The 22362-nt window shown below is 40.8% G+C and overlaps 1 protein-coding gene across 1 annotated transcript in view; it reads left to right on the top strand.

Moving 5' to 3' along the window:
* The first annotated feature begins 2292 nt into the window (after positions 1 to 2292).
* Positions 2293 to 22362, top strand: part of BTC (betacellulin) — a 42417-nt gene continuing 22347 nt past the window's right edge. The window contains exon 1 of the mRNA XM_014460606.2: positions 2293 to 2405. Coding sequence (XP_014316092.1) covers positions 2348 to 2405 — 58 coding nt within the window. The 5' untranslated portion in view covers positions 2293 to 2347. The remainder of the gene's footprint in view (positions 2406 to 22362) is intronic.

Below are 22362 nucleotides of genomic sequence, written 5' to 3'. Positions count from 1 at the left end.
GAAGGAAAGATGTTTCTTGACCTTGAAGAGATTGAACCTCCAGTGTCAGGAAATTTGGAAGGCATATTCTCCAGGGTACTTATTTTATTTCTGGTAGTATGCTGGGGTCCAGCCCCAGCAGGTCCAGGGTTTCCCAAAGGTGTGGACGGAGTCGGCGAAGAATGAATGACACGGAGGCAGTGTTCAGGTGATCATCATAGCCAGGTTCCTCTTCCTTTTATTGTCATCTAACATCTGTATATATACTATTTGGTCCCAATCCTATCCATTCTATACAAAAGGCCAGGGGGCTTCCCAAATGCATTCAAAGGTTACTCTATTGTTCCACTAAGCTACAAGGAAGTAACTGAAGGAGGTCACTCCAAGCAAAGATCAAAGCGACCAACCACCCCTCTGACACTCAGTTAAAGGGTTTACTGACAAAAATCCTGACCTGGGGAAACAACCTGTCTTCTCCTAGCCAGGTTCCTTCCCCTCTTGTCCTCTTACGTCTGCATTTATCCTATTTGATCTTAATCCCATCCATTCCATTCCAAAGGCTAGGGCATTTCTCATCTCCATTTCAAGGTTACTTGAAACATCCCTGCAGAGACTGCCTCAAGCAGCCAGGGTGGATCGGCTTCCAGCAGTAGTAAATAAAGCCCTTAGGGAAGGTTATTGATTTATCTGGCCTATTTAATATATTGAATTACACTATTTCATACTCCAGTGGCCTGAAAAAGTTAATTTACCATTTGAATGGCATGAATGATGAATACTTACACCAAGTCCTGGCACTTTACAATACCGAACAAAGATTTAGTATTTTTTTTTTTTTACTTAGGTGTGCTTTGTTGTTTATTAGTGTCAATGGAAAATAAAAATAAAGTAATGCTCTGTTGAAGGATAGCATGACGGTTGCTGGCTCAGGTGGCATCTCAGTGTGAAAGATGCCTTAACATAGGGCCCTGGTCCTCAGGGAAGAAGAGACTATCAGAAAGGAAGAGGAAAGAGATGGTACCAAATCCTTGGCTTAATGTGCTCCTCTCCTTTTAGCGGGTACATTAATAGTCTATCCCATGACCTCTCTATCAAGACTTTATGCACTGCCATGTGGAGGCTAGCATGGGATTCTGAAAATTAACAGTTGATTTTTGTTCCTCTGGACATATGGGCTGCTTGGGGCACTAAAATGGTGTGGAAAAAAATGTATCATAATTTGTATAATTTAAGCAATGGGGAGGAAGGACCAGACCTCTGAACTGCATTTCACATGTAAATGCAGTTTACATATGGGCCTTGTGGATGTCCAAGAAATAGAACTTCTCGACTGAGGGGGCACGCTTCCACACACTGACCTTGCAAGAGGAATATAGATCAGACTGAACACAGCTGTGCCCTTTAGTTATTTTGGAGGCAAATTTATTAACCTCAAAAGGTAAGACTGGGTGCTGCTTTCTGTCTTTGAAAGCTATGAGGATGCCTTTGTGTTCCAGAAAATGCTTGGATCAGATTCCACTTCTCCATAAAAGAGGAGGTGTGATGAAATAGAGACCGGCAAAAAGCATTCTTCTTATTTTTACAGATCCAGTAGAGTGAATGAATTAAATAAATAAGTAAAAATACAATGGATCAATGAATAAATAAAGATATAAATGACATTTCTAAAGTAGCTCTTGGGGAGTCCAAACTCCCAGATAGCCAACAAATGATACATATAAATAGAGGGCTTGTAAATTGTCAAATGCCTGAGGTTAACCACAGCACTGCTTGGCGCTAGTCCCTCCAAGAGACTGGCAATTGGCTGCAGGAAAGTTGGAATTCCAGAGCACATTTGACTCTCTGCTTCTCCCTCAGAGTTTAGCAGGCTTCTCCCTGGGCTGCCTGCAGGCCTGTAGGACACATCTGACTCCCCGGCGTGCATTCTCTCCCTGCTCCCCGGCTACCTGTTTACTCCCCCAGGCGGAGGGACAGGGACAGTCAGGCGCGACCCAGCAGGTGGAGCGGCTGAGCTGGCCCCAGGGCAGCCCCAATATGAATCTCAGTGTGGGTGTGGGGCAATTTGGGTGGGAACAACCTGGAGACTACCACCTCGCCGTCCTGCGCCTGGCTGGTGGGGTGTGTGCAGAAAGAGCAGAAATAAATAGGAGGCTCCCTCCTCCCAGCGACTCTCAGGGATCCGGAGGCCGCCGCCCTGGGTGTTTGCCTGCCCTGTAGCCAGGGTTCCAGCCTGAAGAGTAGTTTCGTTTCCTTCTGGCTCCAGGATTAGTTTCCAGGCACCTCCTCGGACGCCCCGTGGCCTGGAAAAGGGACGCAGGAGGAGGCGGGAGGCTCGTCTAGGGGCTGCCCGCCCTGCAGCGCGGGTTTGATGGACCTGACCGCCCCGGGCAGCGGCGCCGGCTCCCTGCCGCTGCTCCTGGCCCTGGGTAAGTGGCCGCTCTGGGTGCTGGAGACCCAGGAGGAAAGCCGGGGTGGAGTCGCAGGGAGAGCGAACTCTGATCTGAGCTGGCATCTGGACCCAGGGCGGCGTGGGGCTGACAGGGGCAGGTCAGGGAACTTGGGCCGCTGGGAGAGTGCGACGTTTTAAGGGCCTGGCGATGGGGCACCTGCTGGGGCTGTCCCTGGGCGCGCGGGGGCTGCGAGAGGGCGGAAGGGATCCCGGGCCCAGCGGCTGGTGCTGCAGCTGTGGGCTCAGAGCGGAGGACCTGGGTTGCTAGGCAGGGTGCCCTCAAAACCTTGGGGGGCTCCGTGGGGGGCTTCCTGCTCAGGAGTGAGAATTGGTGGGAGGAAAAGCAGGAGCATTGGGGAGGAAGAGAAAGATATCCCGGGAGTAGTTGGAAAGAGAATTCCTTGGCTTAAGATGCGGGCTGGGAGTGCAGGGCCAGGTGGATGGGTCTTTCCTTGGTGTGTGTGCCAGAGGTAAGAGAGAGAGATTACTCCTGGGGAGACTCGAGCTGGCCTCGGCTTGGGATTGAATTCTTACACCTGTTTCTTGCTGGAGCAGTGGGGGGAGCTGGAGGAGAAAAGGCAACTTCTGAGACCCGATCTCCTGTTGCTGATGGGGCAGCAAAGAAAAAGGAAATGACATGTTCCCCCTAGGGCGCTGTCCATGAAACGCACAGGTGCTTTCCTGGGGATCTAGTCATGTGCTGCTTAGACCGGGATGCGCATTCTAAGGAGTTGTTAGGGGATTTCACCATCGTGTGAACACCATGGAGTGTACTTCCACTAACTCAGAAGGTATAGCCTAATGCACACCCAGGCCCTATGGTATAGCCTAGTGTTCCTAGGTCCCAAGCCTATACGTGTTACTGTACAAAGCAACATGAAATTAAATCAAGCACAAGAGAAAAGCATGCAATCAGGGCACTTGGTAAACAAAGATGTATGAGACTGCTGCTAGTGTAACAAAGCATACTGTTTTACAGGACACTTGTTTTTAAGGAGTAGAGTAGAAAGATGCAGTCTAAAATAACAATAAAAAGTGTAGCATAGGTAATACATAAACTAGTAACAGTCACTTCTTATCATCATCAAGTGATCTGTACTGTACATAATTGTATTGCTATACATTTGTAAGACTGGCAGCACACTAGGTTTGCTTACGCCAGCATCACCATACACCGTTGAGTAATGTGTTGCTCTATGACATCATGCTGGCTACAAAGTCATTGGGTGATAGGAATTTTTCAGCTTTATTATAGTCTCTGGGGACCAACAATCCTAGATGTGGTCCGTTGTTGGCCAAACCTCCTTAGGCAGCATGTGACTGTATATTCTTTATTTTAAGGAGAAATTGCAGGAGGGAAAACTTTTCTTCATTTCGAAGGTTTAATCTAGGTTGTTAGGTTAAGGACCACTGGGTGTGGTCACGTGGTGTGAGGGAAGAGAGGGCAGAGGCCGGTGGGAGGAGTTGCAGGATGCCCAGAAACCCCTGGAGGCTGACCCCACTGCCTTGGGAGTCGGTGCTGGCAGACAGGAACCTGGAACTTCAGGTGCTGGGGGAGGTGTATGCAGCTGGAAACCAGGCTCCCTTGGTCCTCCCGTGTGATAAGGTAGCAGGAAAACCCACCACTTTAGGGCATCCCATCGACATCAGGGCCATTTTGAGGGGGGTGGAGGGAAGGAAAACTAGTATTTTGCAGGCTTAGCTGGGATGTGGGGCAGGGACACCTGGGCTTGGGGCATTTATGTGGGAGAGGAGAGTCTTCACAGCTGAAGCGTCTACAGCTTCAAGCCTAGGAAGGGCTGGGATTTCTCTTACGGAGGGAAAAGAAATGGAACCTAAGTGGAAACTTTCATGTGGCTGTTCCTTGGAGTCAGAGAGGTGGCTAAAAAGGTTTGTGACCTCGGCTGGAAGTGGACAGACCATGGTTAGAGAGAAGGAACTGATTTAACAAATCCTGCAGAGGAGGAAGAAGTCAGGAACAGGTTAGTGGTGGAGTGATGTGGAGCCTCCAAGAAGAGCAATGGGTCTGAGAGTTACGCCCAGGACCAGTGCTGATGCGATGCCAGTTCTGGATGAAGGTGGAAATTTCTCCTTACAACTCATATGGACTGTCCAACACTCAAAGTATTTACTGAGCATCTGCTCCAGTCAGCAGGATGCTCGAGTATATGGAAATGGGAGTGGGATGAGGGCTTAAGAAACTCCAAGATGTAATTTCGAAGGCATGATTTCTGCTCTAAAAGATGTTATGTTGAATTGGGGATACAAGACTAACAGATATGACACAATAAGAGAAAAATTCATGAAGCCAGGAAGGGAGAGCTACCTCCACCAGAGCTTCAACAGTGGAGGGTGGGGTAGTGGGGAACAGCTGCCTGGAGGACACGAGTGGGTGCCTTGAAGCTTGGGTAGCATTTGAAATAGTAGAGAAAGGACGCCAATGATATACAAGGGCTGGTGATGGGAATAAGATTGTTTTCCTGGAGAGACAGTCAGTCAGCATGCCAGAAAGTAGAATTTATGAGAGGCAGATGGATGACGAAGAGCCAAAAAAAGCTACATTAAAATATTTGGACATGAATCAATAAACAGTTAAACACACACCATCATAGGTCTTGAATACGGAATGATATAATGCAAACAAAGATTCAAGGAGGTAAACTGGTCAGTGGGGTGTAGTGTGGGAGCAGGGGGAGAGGTGCTGGGGGCCAGAGACCTGATTGTCTCAGCTGTGATCCAGGCATGAGCTAATTCAGGCCTTAAATTAGGGTGATGTGCCCAGTGAAATGTTATGGTAGAAATTATTATTCCAGATTAATGGATATTCTTCCCCCTTTACTATCACACAGTGCTTTATCTTTTTTCTCAAACCCTGTTAAAAAGCAGAAAAACCCTAACCTAGTGTTATTGTACACTCAGAGTAACCTAAATGTACAACTGCCCTGTTGAATGTTTGGCTTAGGGAATTGAACTCAGTCTTTAGATCCCCTGAAGCTCCACTCGCTGCAAAATGCCAAAGGCTGTCTTTTGTTGGCATCAGTGTTCACAGAAAGTGGTCCTTTTTCTCTCATGCTCACTGTACTTTTAAGTCACATGTTATTGTACTTACTTTTTGAAAGGAATGTGAGCAATGTACTGTGTGATGCACTAGCCAGTGTGTGTGTGTGTGTGTGTGTGTGTGTGTGTGTGTGTGTGTGTGTGTCAGTGAAAAGTACCTTGAGAACTGGCAATGAGCAGGCATGAGACCTGGTTCTACTCTGCTATTCCGTGACTCAGAGATGCCTGCAAGTTATAAATTCCTGGGCCTTGATTTTCTCATTTGCAAAATGAAGCAGTTGCTTTAGATGAGACTAAAGTTCTTACCAACTTGACATTGCAGTGATCTGTAACCAACACTTTCATGGGGAAATTTAAGAGAAAATCTTTTTACAATATCACTTAACTTCCATTTCCTATGTAATGGGATCTCTGTTTCAGGCAAACGTTATCATCACAGAGATAATCATGGATGCTTGATTCTTGGAGAAATATGGTAAAGGGGCAATAACTTTCTTTAAAGTGGGTTTTTTATCTTTAAAAAATTGAGTCATTCTCTGTAATTCTTTTTTTTTTTTAGTTTCTCCCTCACATCCACTTGCTATGTAACACTAACACTGAAATTATAACCAATGAAAAAGGGGAAAAACTTTTCTTTTGAAAAAAATGAGTGTGTTTTAAGGTAAAAAATACGTTCTCCTTATTAAAATCTAAAACGTTAATATTTGCAAGTTGGTTTTAAGTTCTGCTAGAAAACATGAATGTATTTATGATTATAATATCTAGCTTTGAAGTTATAAAGCAGAAGGTGGCAGCAGGTAAAATTCCCATTGTACAAATGATGTAACTGAAGCCCCAAACACTGGAAGATTTTAGGATTTGCCTCTTCAGACATGATTTTGACTTAAAAGAGAATTGGAGTTTTTGCATGTGTTTTTTTTTTTTCCACTTGAAAAACCTCAAGTTTCACAGCCCACACTTGCATATTAACAACTGTTACAAAATCAGTTTTCGCCATTGCATGATTCTCTCTTGTGGTGTGGAAATGCCCGAATAATTCTGGGAGAGCCCAATACTGCAGGCATACCCCGTGATGCCCCTGCTGAAGCTCGGCCTGCCAATGCCTGTGCCAAAATGGAAGGTGCAGAGGACAGAGGATACTTATGTCTCTCCCAGGGGCGCAAGCTTCTGGCACTGCCTCATCTCTGTGGGGATTGTTCACCCCAGTACTCCTGTGCCCCTTAAGTCCACAGAGAGCCTGGAGGGAAAAACATCATCTTGTTTGTTCTCACCCTTTAATTGTAGTCAGCTCATGCCAGGATATAGACATGAATACCCATGAACCATGCTCGTAAGCATCTTCGTAAGGATCAGTGTCTTTCCAGGAGGGTCCAGACAAGCCGGAATCAGGGCTGCGTGCAGGTTAAGCTTAAGCCATGATCATGATGCACTTACAAATTGCTCGGACAGACCCCTGGGTCCACAAAGAATCTGAAGTCCAGTTGGTCAGGAGTGCTTCAGACTACAACTTAAGAGAAAGCCATCTGATAGAAATGGGTATGCTCTTACTGCTAATGGCTGCTAGCTTTCCCAGGCATATTTGTATCTTGAAAAGGGAATCTTGGTAGCTCAAATGAATTTCTAATTGCTAAATAAGATAATTTTTTAGATGGTTGAGAGAGATGGAGTATTTAATCTTAGGTCACATCAATTAGGTAATAACCTACTTTGATTATCAGCAAGGCTAAGTCAAATAGCCATGAAATACTTTTACTTATTATTTACATTTTTTTGAGAATATGTAGTATATTATTTACCTGACTTGTAGACTAGAAACATTAATTCCAAAACAGTGACAAAAATTTGTACAATGTGTGTGTTCAGCCTTATTGCCTTATTTCAATTTGACTGAGTTGGTTGAGTTACTACTGTAACATTCCCCTCTTTGGAAAATCACAGGTTTATTAATTCATTTAGCCTTATTTAACTTAATAATGTTATGTCAGAGGACCGCTGACTCATGCCAGAGGACCTCTTCTTGGGAGTACAATACTAATGGATATTGGGTAGCTATTGTGGCGTTTTTCAGAAGGGAAATAATCCAGAGTATGCAGTGGTTTAAATATTGGTTTTAGTGTGCAGAGTAGATCAGAAAAAGAGAACTAATACAATAAGAGGCAAGTAAAGAGAAAGCTACTGTTAACTAGCCCAGAAAGTCTGGACCAGGCAATGAAGACAAAGGAATAAATTCAATAAATATTTCTAAGCAAGAATTGATAGGATAGAATGACAAGTCATGTGTGGGTTAGGAAGGAGAAGGAACAAGTAAAACTGTCTCTGAGACTGTTAACCCGAGAGAGACAAGGAGTTTATGGCACATGTGAATGAGAGCTGTTGTGTGTGTGTGTGTGTGTGTGTGTGTGTGTGTGTGTGTGTTTTCCTGTGGAGATGTGAACTATTTTGGACTCCAAATCTGATTGTTCTCCCAAGGAATGTAAAAAGTAAAGGTTATCAGGCCTCTCCCCAGACCTACTAAAGTCTGGTTAATATGTTCCTATAAATATAACTGTTTAAAGAATTTCCAAGAGAAGGAAAAACATTTTCCTCAACAGAATAATTGCAAATAATATATGTAGATACTGCCCCTCTTGAAGGTGGAGCTGAGAACCTGTCACAGACCAGAGGCTGCTAAGAATCTTGACACAGAAAAAGGACATTAATGGAAAGTTGGTGAAATCAGAATAAAGCCTTGGGTTTAGTCAATATTAATGGATCAATGTTGAATCTTAGTTTTGATAAATGTACCTCAATAATGCAAAATGATAACATCAAAGGAAATGGGAGTGAGTGAGAGTGTACTATGGGTATGCTCTATACTTTGCAGTTTCCCGTAAATATAAATTTACAGGTGTCCCTTGCTTTTCCCCAAGCTTCTTACCCAGGAACTACACTCAGCATCTCAGGATCAAGTGGCCATAAAATTTTACAATGTCTGTGAGCATCTGTGCTTTATTTCTATTTCTTTTGTGCATCCATTAGCAAGATGTGTTTGCTCTAAGGTAATTGCTTCTTTACTTTATGCCATTTTAGCTTATGAAAGGTTTCATAGGAATATTCTACTTTTAGATAGTGGGGGAAACCTGTCTTTCAAAATAAAGTTTAATATATATATAAAGAGGTAATATACAAATTGTCCATTATGGTGTCACAGTAACAACCGAGGCTGAGTGCACATGGAGCACCTCTAGGTCCCTCCCCCACCCCCGCATCCCACCCCCGCTCCCATGGGCGGTGGCTGCTCCCTTCAGCCTCCCGAAGCAGTGTGGGTCCCTCCTGCCTCCCATGGGCACCGGCAGCTTGCTCTTGCCTCCTGTGGAAGCGGCACGGGTCCCTCCCAGCTCCTGCAGAAGTTGTGCGGCTCCCACTGACTCCTGCAGAAGCGGCGGACAGCCTACTGTGTGTGATATCGTGCACTGGGCTACTAGTGTATATATATATACACTGCCCTCACCTGCTGGTCCAATCATCCCAACTGCCTTCCCCTGCCAGCCCGGTCACCCCTAACTACCCTCCCCAGCTGGCCATCTTGTGGCTGTGGGTGCCACCATCTTTGAGAGCGGGGCAGTCAGTTAGCATATTCCCTTCTTATTGGCTGTGGGCACCACCATCTTTGAGGGAGGGGCAGTTAATTCGAATATTTCTCCTTATTGGCTGTTGGTGCCGCAATCTTTGTGATGGTGTGAGGGTCAATTAGCATATTCCCTCTTTATTAGATAGGATGTGTGTGTATATGTGTTAAAGGTCTTACAGGAGATTCTAATGACTAGCCAGTTTGGACAATCACCTAGATAAAAAATAGGGCTGAAAATATAAAGAAATAATTTGATTAAAATTCAGAATCTAGCACAGTACCTAGGACATAATAAATCCTCAGTATATATGTGTTCACATATGAGTCCATGGGTATTTTGTGAGATTGAATAGCATTATATTAAAAGAAGACAAAAGCAAAATTATAGAGAACAGAAAGTAGAAAGGTGTTTGCCAGGGGCCAGGAGAGGAGGGATTGGGGAGTTACTGTTTAGTGGGTCTAGAGATTCAGTTTTGCAAGGATGAAAAGAGTTCTGAAGATGAACAGTGGTGATATTGCACAACAGTACGAATGATCCCAATGAACTGTACATTTAAAACTGGCTAAGATAGTACATTTTATGTCATGTGTATTTTACCACAATGAAAGAAAAGAGCTAGCACAGTTGAGTGAAAATCAATGGACAATTCAGGAAGCCAAGAGTGGATTGTAGATGGAAGACTTGGGAAGGTCAACTGTATCAAATACTGTAGAAATGGAGGAGGCTGAAGCTGAGGAGTGAGCTGTGAGGAAATCATTGGTACTCTTAAAAGACCAGAGGCAGATTGATGGTAAATGAAGAAGGCAAGTACGTGCACGCGTGCGCGCGCGCGCGCGCGCACACACACACACACACACACACACACACAAGAATAGAAGTTGGAGTGGTGGGTATAAAAGAGAAAGTTTTGGTTTATGAGAACCAACCTCAAATAGTTGAAAAGTTGTCTCAACAAAGATTTCCTCAGTTTAAATAAGAGAGCATAACTTGGATTAATTAATTCCAGAAAGCAGAGCTCTTGTCTTAATTTAGGCAGAATTTCCTTCCAAGTAGAACCATGAAAAAATGGAAACCACTGACTTGGGATGTGATGAGCTTCCCACATGTTTGTGGTCTGAATGGCACTTACAGGAAGTTGTACAGAGGTGATTCCTAGGTGAGATGGGAGGTGGACCAAATGACTACCAAGGGTTCTTATGTCTCTAAGAACTCAGGATGATGTTACTGTACTTTGGAAATGCTTTGGAGGTTGGTAGGTAGAATTTCAAACTAAGAAATTGTCAGTAGATTTCTCTGGGAAGGAACAAAAAGGTAGGGCACTTGGAGACCTGGGAAACAAATGGTGAAGAATTTTTTTAAAAATTAAAAGAAAATTACTTGAGATTTTCCCTTCAAAACTGGATTCAGTGAACATGCCTTCTCATGATCCTTATCTTGGGTGTAGTACTGATCCTATGCCACGGGCTCAGTTTTTGCCTTCAAAACTACATTCTTTTATATATATTATTGATTTATATCAATATATATATTATTGATTTCAGAGAGGAAGGGAGAGGGAGAGAGAGATAGAAACATCAATGATGAGAGAGAATCATTGATCAGCCACCTCTTGCCCATCTAATACCAGGGATTGAGCCAGAAACCCAAGCATGTGCCCTTGACTGGAATTGAACCCGGGACCCTTCAGTCCACAGGCCGATCGATGCTCTACCCACTGAGCTAAACCAGCTAGGACAAAACTAAATCACAATTATCCTGTAATTTAGGGTTAAAAGAGTGACTGGAAGTGAGATTTATATTCCAGATAAAACTACAGACAAGAATAATAAGCTGTTTCTCATTTGCCTTAGCAAAGCATACCAAAGGAAACACACCCCATTCTTTCTTACTAATTTCTATTCAACAGCATTCACCACTATTAAATACTTATTGAATGGGTTTCTAGACCACTCAAATTCTTAATTGGGAATCTGTCTTTCAAAATGTAGTGAACAGACATTACAAAGCTTCAACTGGAAATATGTGGTGTGACCATTTCTTAATGAGTCTTACTTTTTTTTATAGGTCACACAAGAAAATCAATTGAATTATTTCATGTTCCCACCATACACATCAAGAAGTTCCTTTTTTAAAATGCTTGTTTGTATATTTTTTTGTTCCAGCTGAACAGCTTCACTCATTGTGTCCCAAACATACCAAACTCATTTCTATGTCGTTGCCTTTAGTCCTGTTTAGTTCCCACCTTCTATGAAACATTTCCCTATGATTTCTTCACTTAACACATTGCCTCTTTTGGTAATTCCAATAGAATTTATTTTTTGTATATCTGGTACTTTAAAGATACTACCTGACATTTATTTATTTATTTATTTATTTATTTCTGGTCTCTAAAAATGATTTTATTAATAAAGATAATAATGATTAATGCTAAGTTGGGTTAATTAACCTAAGTAGGTTTATGGACCTAAATTCTGGGTGGGTTTGTGTGTAGTTTTCAGGTTGGTTAAGCAGCTGCTTCAAACTCTATGTTCTCTTCTGTACCACTATTAGAGTCTGATGGCTGCTTCCTCGTGGGTCAAAGGCTGTGTTATCGCTAGATCCAAAGGCCAGCTGCACTCTTCCTCCTCACTTTGCACTTGGATAATCCTCCCTGGGATCAGATTGTTCTTTTTCTTGGCTCTTTTTTGCCTCCTCTCTTTGAACTATTGTGGAAATTCAGTGAGACCTTGAGCTTCTCATTCAAAGTATTACAATGTCTGATTGTCTGATCTGTTCCTGTCATAAAGGAGTAGGAATCAAAAAGTCAAGTTTTGACAATAATGATTTCTGAGAAACTAGCTATAGGTTATTATGGGGTCCCATTCAATTTAGTCATTGTTGTCACAGATTTAATAACAATCATGGTGGAAAAAAAGAGCATGATTTACTGGCAAAGGCATTTATTGTGGTGTTGACAGTTTTCAGATATATGAGTCAGTTTATATATAACAGGTTGTTAAATTACTTGCCTCTCCGGGCTTTAAAAATATGATTGTGGAGTACTTTGATGAGTTAAGAAAAAGTGTGATCCATCATTCTCCATCTTAAACAGCAAGATATTGTTTCTACTATTTGTAACAGAATTTTACATTGGAGGAGAAAGGAGTTCATATTTCACTTTCCTAATTTTGAATGGACATAAACTGTTTATGAAGATCCTCTTCTTATTTCTCTGCCCTCATCTCTGCTTCCCTTCCTGGTCCTGGAAATCCAAAAGCCTGTCTCTCAGTTTCACAGATTAGGCTGTTCTCCGGGTACCACAATTTGAGAGACCTTGGAAAAATCCTTCCCTGTCCTAGAACATGGCTCTCCATGAGATGTCCTGCTATCCCTCACTGTATTGGGACACAAACATTGTGCACCTCTTAAAACCCTTCAAGTACCTTCTTTGTCTCTTGCTCTGCTCCCCACCTATACCAGGTCACCCCCCTTTTTGTACAACATCATCTCCCAAGACATGAGTTCTGGCTTCTCACTCACCAAGGGACCAGAGATTGAGGAAGTTAGCACTCAATGGGGGTCATTTTGTCCAATAGGAAATGAAAGATGAAAGTGATTGGAACAGACAAATTCTTCCTTTTTTCTTTTTCTGTGGACTCATTGAAGACACAGTTCCTTTTCGAATGCTTAGCCTAGCTCCTGTATGGATGAACGTGTCGTCTGAGCAAATTTGTGTCTCTGGGTTTCACTTTGGAGCTGCCCCCTGCATGATGGGTACACAAATTGCTTTGCTTTGCCTCCTCCTTTTTAGCTTATTTCCTTTTCTCTCATTCTCATGGCCCAGAGCTTGTACCTCCCAAATAAAGTGATACTCCCTTAATCTGTATCTCAGTCTCTGCTTTCTAAAAGATTCAGGTTGGGACACTTGATTCTCATGTATCTCTTTTGAGTTAAGTCATTTTTTTTCCCTTTGCAGGTCTGTTTTAAAATCAAATACATTTAGAAATGGTAATATATTAAAGAATTATATTCTACTTGGGGGAATATTGAAGTAGTATAAGGATGCTAGTTTATAGGAGGGCAACGAAAATGATAATTACAGAAAAAGATGGAGAAGAACACCAATATCAAATTCACCTATTTCACAGTTTTTGTCTCAGCCAACCACAAGCCCAGTGTTAAACATCATTTCTACCCCCTGATATTTTGTCAACTTTATGTTAGATGGGATCTCTTTTGGAATTTGGAAAATGCTCTGTCTATAATACATATTCAAGGTTCTGTTTTTATTCTTGACAATAAAGATACAGTGGGAAAATTGCCCAGAATGTTGATTTAAACTTTAAAAACCTTATTAACTTTATTTTTCCAAAGCCAGAGAGATGATTTATAATATACCGGGTTTTGAAATAGTATCGTCTAAGATCTGACTTTATCTATAATAATAAAAGTGTAATATTCAAATCGACCAAGTGCCGAACAGCAGAATGACTGTCCGTCTGGACCTTCTGGATAAAGCCAGGGCTGCGAGGGCTGAGGCAGCCGGGGCTGCGAAGGCCTACTCTTGCATGAATTTTGTGCATCGGGCCTCTAGTCTATTTGTGGCCCTGAATCACTTAACCAACTGATTGAATCAATAATCTCATCTGGCATAAGCAGTGTGCTGAGTCACTGACACAACTGTACTAAGAGTACAAAGAACTGCACATGTAGAAGACACCATAGTTCTACCAATCAGTTGAGGCGCATTCACTTCAAATCTCTTTTTAAAAATCACTGGAAAGAAACAGCATGTGGGAAGACCAACAAATGGTTTTGCCTCACTGAGTACATACATATAAGCACACTGCTTAGTGTGTACTGTATAGGTAGCTATATTTATCTTATGTAGCTTATTTCATAAATGTGTTTTATACAGAAGGTAAATCACACCATAAATGTAGAAATTTTTCAATAGCCATTTATAAGAGGGAGAATGTTTTATCAGAGTAATTAGAATTCTTTTTTTACTTCATGTCTCCTATAGCTGCTATTTTGTTGAGTGACTACAGTGTGCCAGATATTACCAAGGTTACTAATTCATAATTTATTTTTTCATTCCTTTAAGCACATAGCTAAATGTTTACCATGTAAATTATATACTGTGAGCCTCAGTTTATGGGTGGCAAACCTGAAGTTCAATGTTGAATAACTTAATCATAATTATAAAGCTCGTAATTAAAAGGTACATCAGGATTCAAATCCATTTTCATTTGTCTTGAAACGTATCCTTGTACCATTAATCTATACTGCTTCCCTTTAAAATAAATGAAAATGTGTTTGCCTCTGAAATACTCTTCCAACTTCTGCTTATATTCATAGCTTGATACATTATCCTTTAATTTACAGTTAGGTTTTCTAATGGGGGTGGAGTGAGGTTCAAATCCTAAAATAAGATTGATAGGATATCATAGGAAATCACTGGGCTTATTAGAAACAAGTAGACAAGAGGATATCTAAAAAGATGTCCCAAATTATCAGAATATAGATTAATTGACATTTTGTGATAATGTTATATTTATTTTTGAAATACAGGGTGGGGCAAAAGTAGGTTTAAAGTTTATTCTTGTATCATTATTTATTCATTATTATATTATTTTCCATATAAACAACTGTAAACCTACTTTTGCCCAACCCTGGATAAAATGCTCTTGGCTCTAAGAATGGAAAATTCAGCTCAGAGATGAGGCAAATACAACGTACATGACTGTTTAGGTTGGTCACATTTGATGTTTTTAAATAGTTGACCCAGCTGGTATACGACTTACCTCAGCATCAGCAGTAACTTTGAGACAGTGGGTCATGCTCCTTGTCATGCTGTGTCTCTTTCAATGCCTGCATTGTTCCCAATGACTTCATCCCCCATGCTGGCTGACAGGGATAATACTTTTAATACATTCAGTAATTTTTAATTTGAGAATCTCAAAGTGCATAACCGTAAATGGAGCTTTGACTCACTAAAGGAGGAAAGGGTTTCTTTTCCTTTTTGTCTTTAATTTTATGAGTGGAGTTGATATTTTAAAAGTAACCCTGGAAATAGGGACTCAATGTTCAGTCACTTAGCAAACAAGCTAATCTAACATTATTTTATTTTATTATGTTTCTTTGCTTTAATGCATCTGAGAAATTCTTCAGGTCGTGTGAAGCAGCGAGGTAAGATTGAATGAAATAATAAGAAAGCAAAAAATTGTAAAATATTTGAATAATAGTGAAATCTAACACAGTAACATTTAAAAGGGCCAAGTATAAAATCTTATTTTTAGGAAAAAAATAAAAATGACACCAAACAGAACAAATAATCCTATCAATACAGTGCTTCCCAGGTGTACAAAAACATTCTAACTTCATTTTAATATAACCCAAATGAACTCCTAGTATTTATTGGGACAACTGAAAAAGGCTGACTCTTTGGGGCTACATTATTAGAAATATGGTGCCCACAATGTGAAGGCTAAACGCCCCACTCTATTCTGTTTTTGCCAGACCGTGTGAAATGACACTTATTCTGACCTTGCACTGAGGGGCAGTGACAAAGCTTATGAAGGTCTTGATGATGTCAGGTAAAATACAGTTGAAGGAACTAGGGCATTTAGCCTGAAGAAAAGAAATTCTTTCAGGAAAACTTGATAGCTGGCTTCAAATATATGAGAATCTGTCAAGCAAAAAAAAGAGATATTACACTTATTCTAAGTGATTCTAATGTGCAGAATAAAATTATAGAAAGGCAAAAACCAGGTCAATATCAAGATGCCTTTGTAGAGCTTTAGAAATAGCTGTTTAATAAATTTTTGAATGAATGAATGACTGTGATTGATAGAATGGAGGAATGGTCTCACTGAAATTGGATACTTTTGAAGAAAGTGAAGTCTCTATTCTGAAATATTGAAGATGGGATCGATTAATTCTCTCAAGAAATGATTTTAGGGGAATTGAGAGTTAGTGGGTAAAAGATCTTAATGCCGCTAATATTCTTACTAAATATATACATATATATATATATATATATATATATATATATATATATATATAAATTAGTGACTCTCTTGAATGAAAATCTTATGTTTTCCATATCTATGTACCATATTTTCTTTAAAATATAACCCATACTTTCTCTGATAAAGATAATTATTATTATAATAGTGTATGTTCCTTTATAAACTATTTTACTATATTTTTTGTTTTATTTACATTTATTACATTATGAGAAGGGCAGGGAAGCTATGATTTTAATTTTTCTTCAGGAAAAGGTCAGGATAGTTTTTTAATGAACTCAAAAACACATAGTGAATTATAATGAGTTTGGTGATCTTTCCACAATATAATGGTACTTTCCCTAAGAAATTTTTTTCCCTAAGAAGTCAAAATTTAAGACTTTGAGGATGTGCAATTGACTTAAAGCAGTAGATGCAAAATGAAAGCTATATATTGGATAAAAAATACTGAAAGAATTTGGAAAGAATTATAATTGTTCTCAACCACAAAAAATTTTCTTCCCAGGGATATTTGGCAATGTGTGGAGACATTTTTGGTTGTGACAACTTAGGAGTAAAAGGAGGGGTGCTACTGGCATTTAGAGGGTAAAAGCCAGGGACACTGCCAATAACCCCACAATGCACAGCCTCCTGCAACAAAGACTTAGCCAGCCCAAAATATCAATAGTGTGAAAACTGAGAAACCCTTTGGATGTTTCCCATTCATTTAAAAACAGAACTTGGATTTCTTTGAACAATGGGGTGAGATGTCCAAAATATAAAATACATTTAAGCTCTATTCTCTAAAGACTTTTCATTGCTTGCCATTCTGAGTAGCATGATCACATCTCTTGCCCTCTGTCTTTGTCCTGCCTGGAGCAGTGCATCATCCCCTTGTCTAGCACGTCCACACTGCACACACTTCCCACCCACTGATCATTTAGTAGCCATCTCAATTATTAAATGGACTGACCAGATATGGCGGTGCTTGTGTTCAAGTAAGCCTCATTTTACTTAATAATGCCATGTAACTTTTATTACAGTATATTGTGGTAGCTGTTTTATTTTTATTGTCACTGATCTCTTACTGTGCCTATCTAAATTAGATTTTATCTATTTGTGGGAGAAAACATAAAAAATAGAGGGTTCAGTACTATCTGAGGCTTCAGGCATTCACAGGGGGCCTTGGAACATTTCCTGCAGATAAGAGGGGACTTCTGTAAATAAAGAGTCCCTGCTTTTCTGCTAAACTTTCCAAGGTTTTCTGCATCTACTGGTAATTCATCCTTTGCCTTTCTTCTATGCCTTTGGCTTCTTTTTGTCCATTTTCTCTCGCATTTGAAACAACAAGAAAAAATTGTTTTCCTGTATATATTGACTAGTCTTCTCACTCCCTTCTTCAGTTCCACATCTTTGAAGCGTAATCTGTAATTATTTGCATCTTCTTCATGCCACTACTATTTCTCTAGCAAATTCTTGTAGGAAAACTCTCTCTTCTTACTTCTGTGGCTTCTCCTTCTCAGTTACTTGAAGATGTTTCTCTTTCTGCCCCTGTATCATATTGATGTTCTTCAGGATTCTGTCCTTAATCATATTTCCCTTCTCACATAAATCTTTCTGAGAACCCCACTTTCATGGCATGAAATACCAGTTTCTTTTCCATGACTCCCAAATGTAGAATCTGTAGTTTTGCCTTCTCTCTAGAGTTCCAGGTCTAATATCCATTTACTATCTCCTAGATAAGCTACAGTTATTTCAAGTCTCAGAGTGTGCAAAGTAGAAATTCTCTCTCTATTCCTATCTCCTCTCAGCCACTTTTGCCATTATAACAAAACTGGAGGCCCGGTGTACGAATTCATGCACCAATAGGGTCCCTTGGCCTGGCCTGCGGAATCGGGCTGAAACTAGCTCTCCAACATCCCTCAAGGAGTCCTGGATTGCGAAAGGACACAGGCCAGGCCAAGGGATCCCACCAGTGCACAATCGGGGCTGGGGAGGTATGCAGGAGGTTGGCCAGCCAAGGAGGGACTATGAGAGGGCTCCAGGGCATATCCGGCCCATTTCGCTCAGTCCTAATTGGCTGAACCCCAGCAAAAGCTAACCTACCAGTTGGAGTGTCTGCCTCCTTGTGGTCAGTGCATATCATAGCAAGCGGTTGAGCGGCCTTAGTATATCATTAGCATATTACGTTTTGATTGGTTGAATGGATGACCGGACACTTAGCATATTAGGCTTTTATTATATAGGATACCATAGACTGGGTAAGCAACAAACATTTCTCACAGTTCTGGAGGCTACAAATTTCAAAATGAAGGCACTAGCAGATTCAGGGTAGGGAGAGAGCCTGATTTTTTATTTATAGACAGATATCTTCTCTCTGTGCCCATATGGCCAAAGCAGCAAAGGGTTTCTCAGAGTCTCTATTATAAGGGCACTGATCCCATTCATGAAGGCTCTATCCTCATGACCTAATCACCTCCTTACACCATCACAATGGGATTTATATTTCAAATCAGTTATATCCTCAACCTGTTTGTCTTCTTTGCATACCTTATATCTGTGACAGTCCAGACAGTCACTCAAGCCACAAACTCTGGCTCCCTTTTCGTCAATTCCCACCCTATCCTATTAGTCACCAAATCCTTTATCTTTTACTTTGTGAATATCTCTCATAATCATTTCTTCTTCTCCATACCCAGTGACAGCATTTTGAGTTAGGTGTGTCTGATTCACCTGTATCATTAAAGTAACCTTTTCAAACTAAAAAAAAGAAAAGATTTTCAATATGTTCAACGACCCATTTTAGCTGCATAACAATTCACACTAATTAACTTGACTCTTAGGCCATGTGCTTCCTTCTTGCTCTCCAGCCTCCTGTTCCATCACAATCCCCACCCACCCTCCAGACAAGCTGGATATGTCGTATTATTTTTGCCAAGACTTTTTACAAATTGTACCTTTTGGTTAGAATGTACAGCCCGGCTGGCAATTCTTGGTCAGGGCACATGCCCAGTAGGGGGGTGTGCAGGAGGCAGCTGATCAACGATTCTCTGGGGTGTGCAGGAGGCAGCTGATCAACGATTCTCTCTCATCATTGATGTTTCTATCTCTCTCTCCCTCTCCCTTCTATCTATCTATCTATCTATCATCTATCTATCTATCTATCTATCTATCTATCTATCTATCTATCATCATCTATCTCCTAGTTAATTACAATTTTATCCCTTTCTTAAAAATTCACTTTATTTTTAATTGTGTAATAAATATACATGGATTCTTAAAAATTATATAGTGCTGAGAAGTGTATAGCAGCAACAGCAGATCATTGTACCATGCCTTCCTGCTTCTCTACCTGAGAAGCAGCCATTTTCAACTCTTAGGTATTTCTTCTGTGTTCACCTATGTCTTGCTAAATAATTTACTTGTAATGCTATTTCTTGATTTGTCTAGTTTAGACTTTACCTGTTAGGTTTCTCTTCTCGCATACTTCCAGTATAGTTACTAATGGGGTGGTAATCAAAACATTTAAGAATTGGCACAGCATAGACACTGATTAATCACAACGAGTTTTCTCACAATGGTGTATGTGGGCAAGTTACTGGCCCTGATTTTATGACAATTTTTTGTTAAGTTATCAGTATTTACATTATTATTGCCCTGTGAAGATTATCCACTATTGAGACAGATAACTATACTATAATTATGTTATCTTGCTTACACAATTTTTATTTTATAGAAGTTATTAACTGATGCTAAAAAATAGTTATTCCCTCATGAAAAACTCACCATAAATCCTCACCCTCTCTGTGAAGTCTTTGCTGCTGGGCAGAGCTTATTCTCCATCCTGTGTTATTCCTCTATTACCTCTGCTGTTGTGCTTATTACACTTTAAAGATTTGTGTGTCTTTCTTCATTATCAGAATGTGAGCTCCTTGAGGTTAGTGATAATTTGTTATCTTTAAACCTTCAGTGTCTTGCAGCTGTGCCAAACACATAGTGCTTAATATATGTATTGAATTTTGGATGGAACAGGAGTACCCTCTTTGAAGCAGCCTTCAGGATTGATTAGATGTTTTTGTGAGCATTTATCTAATTTCTGAGTCATTTCATACAGTTTACAAGCTGAAATTCCTGTCCAGGTCTAGGCAGTTCAAATAAACGAGTGTGGAAATCCTGATGGAGTCTGTGGCATTTAAAGGTGTCACCTACTACTTAGCTCCAGCCAGTTTTGCCATGAAGGAGTTTCAGAGCTATGTTGCCAGACTTTCTGCTTTTTCAGTAGAAACAGAAAAATCCAGGTTTGATATGAATTTTTAACTACAGTGGACATACAATATTATATTCATTTCAGGTATATACCCCAGTGATTAGACATTATGTATCTTACTAATTCATTATCCTGATAAATCTCGTACCCATCTGGCATCATACATATTTGTTAGAATATTATTGACTATATGCCCTATGCTGTACTTTATATCCCCATGACTTTCTGTTACTACCAATTTGTGCTTCTTAATCCCTTCTACCTTTTTCACTCACCCCCCAATCCCCCTCACATATGGAAAATATAAAAATGTTCTTTGTATCTATGAGTCTGTTTCTGTTCTGCTTGTTTGTTTATTTTGTTTTTTTAGACTCAATTGTTGATAGATATGTATTTATTGACATTTTATTGTTCATATTTTTATATATTTCTTTTCTTCTTCTTAAAGAAGGCCCTTTAACATTGCATGTAATACTGGTTTGGTGGTGATGAACTCCTTCAGCTTCTTTATATCTTGGAATCTCTTTATATGTCCTAAATGATTGCTTTGCTGGGGAGAGCAATCTTGGCTGTAGGTCCTTGGTTTTTATAACTTTTCATGTTTTTTGCTAGTCCTTTCTGGCCTGCAATGTTTCTGTTAAGAAATCAGCTGACATTCTTATAGAAGCTCCCTTATAGGTAACTAACTGCTTTTCTCTTGCTGCTTTTAATACCCTCTCTTTGTCTTTAATGTTTTACATTTTAATTATGATATATCTTGGTGTGGGTATCTTTTGGTTCATCTTGTTGAGACTCTCTGTGTTTCCTGGACTTGTAGGAAACAAGTTAGGGAAGTTTTCCTTCATTATTTTATTAAATATGTTATCAATTTCTTGCTCTCTCTTGTCTTTCCTGCAGCCCCATGATGTAAATGTTGATACACTTGAAATTGTCCTAGATGCTCCATCACTACCCTCCACTATTCACCAGAACTGGGTACTTGAGGTGTGTCCATGTACACCCACCTGTTATAGTTGAACCTTGATTGCTGTTGGTACATAAATGGGATGGATTTATCCCTAGGCCAATCAGCTGCAAGGACTGGCTATGACCAGCGTGGAGGATCAGCTGTGCAGGGGCCCACCCCATGGAGCAGAACTTACTTCAGCAGGGGTCTGGTGCATGCTGAGTGTACTCCTTGAGTATGTCGCTTGTGGAGCTGGTTGGATAGTGGTGCTTTGATGTGGTCTGAAGCTGTCCACTGGGTGTGCTGGCTCCAGGGCCTTCCAGGAGGTGTAGGCCAAGGTCAGCAACCATCTGTTCTGCCTGGGGCCACCTGGCACAAGCTACTGAGCAATCTGCAGATGGCTGTTATTTGTGCTGGGCTTGGAGGTGCTCAGGAAAGGCTAACCTGAGAACTAAGGCTGGCTGCTTGCTAGTGCCAGGCCTGAGGCTACTTAGAGAGAGTACAGAGCATGCTGAGATCAGATGCTGCTGCTTGTGTGAGAGATTTAAAAATCTCTCAAGAGTCCTAAGAATGAGCCAAGACAGGCCATTTATATGGAAAAACCACTGGAATCAGCTTGGGTGTGCCAGTTGGTGGGACAGGGTCTTGGAATTACAATGGCGGGTGAATAGTGATAGTCAGGTTGATGGAGACTTAGATATGGCACCTGCCTTCTGGTTCTGTGGGGAGTGTCTCAAAAAAAGAGCAATGACCTTTGTCAACACCTAGATGCCAGACAATTCATTTCATCATGGTATGTCCCTTGTTCCTTTCAACTTGCTGTACCTGCAGCTCAGAGTGAGTAAGTCTGAGTAAGTTCATGGGTGGGCCCTTTCAGAGAAGTGCCTTCTCACTCAGCCACTATCCCTACTGTTTTTTATAGCCAGAAGTTACTGGCACTTCTTTTCCCAGCACTGGAACCCTGGGCTGGGACCTGGTTGTGCAGCTGGGATCCCTCGCTCATCAGGGGATAACGCCACAGCTGAGATATCCTTCTCAATTTTTATCCACCACATGTGTGAGTG

The sequence above is a fragment of the Myotis lucifugus genome, unplaced genomic scaffold, assembly GCF_000147115.1.
Source record: "Myotis lucifugus unplaced genomic scaffold, Myoluc2.0 scaffold_136, whole genome shotgun sequence".
Classification (NCBI taxonomy): domain Eukaryota; kingdom Metazoa; phylum Chordata; class Mammalia; order Chiroptera; family Vespertilionidae; genus Myotis; species Myotis lucifugus.
The sequence above is the reverse complement of the archived record's forward strand: the minus strand, read 5'-3'. Positions and strand labels throughout refer to the sequence as shown.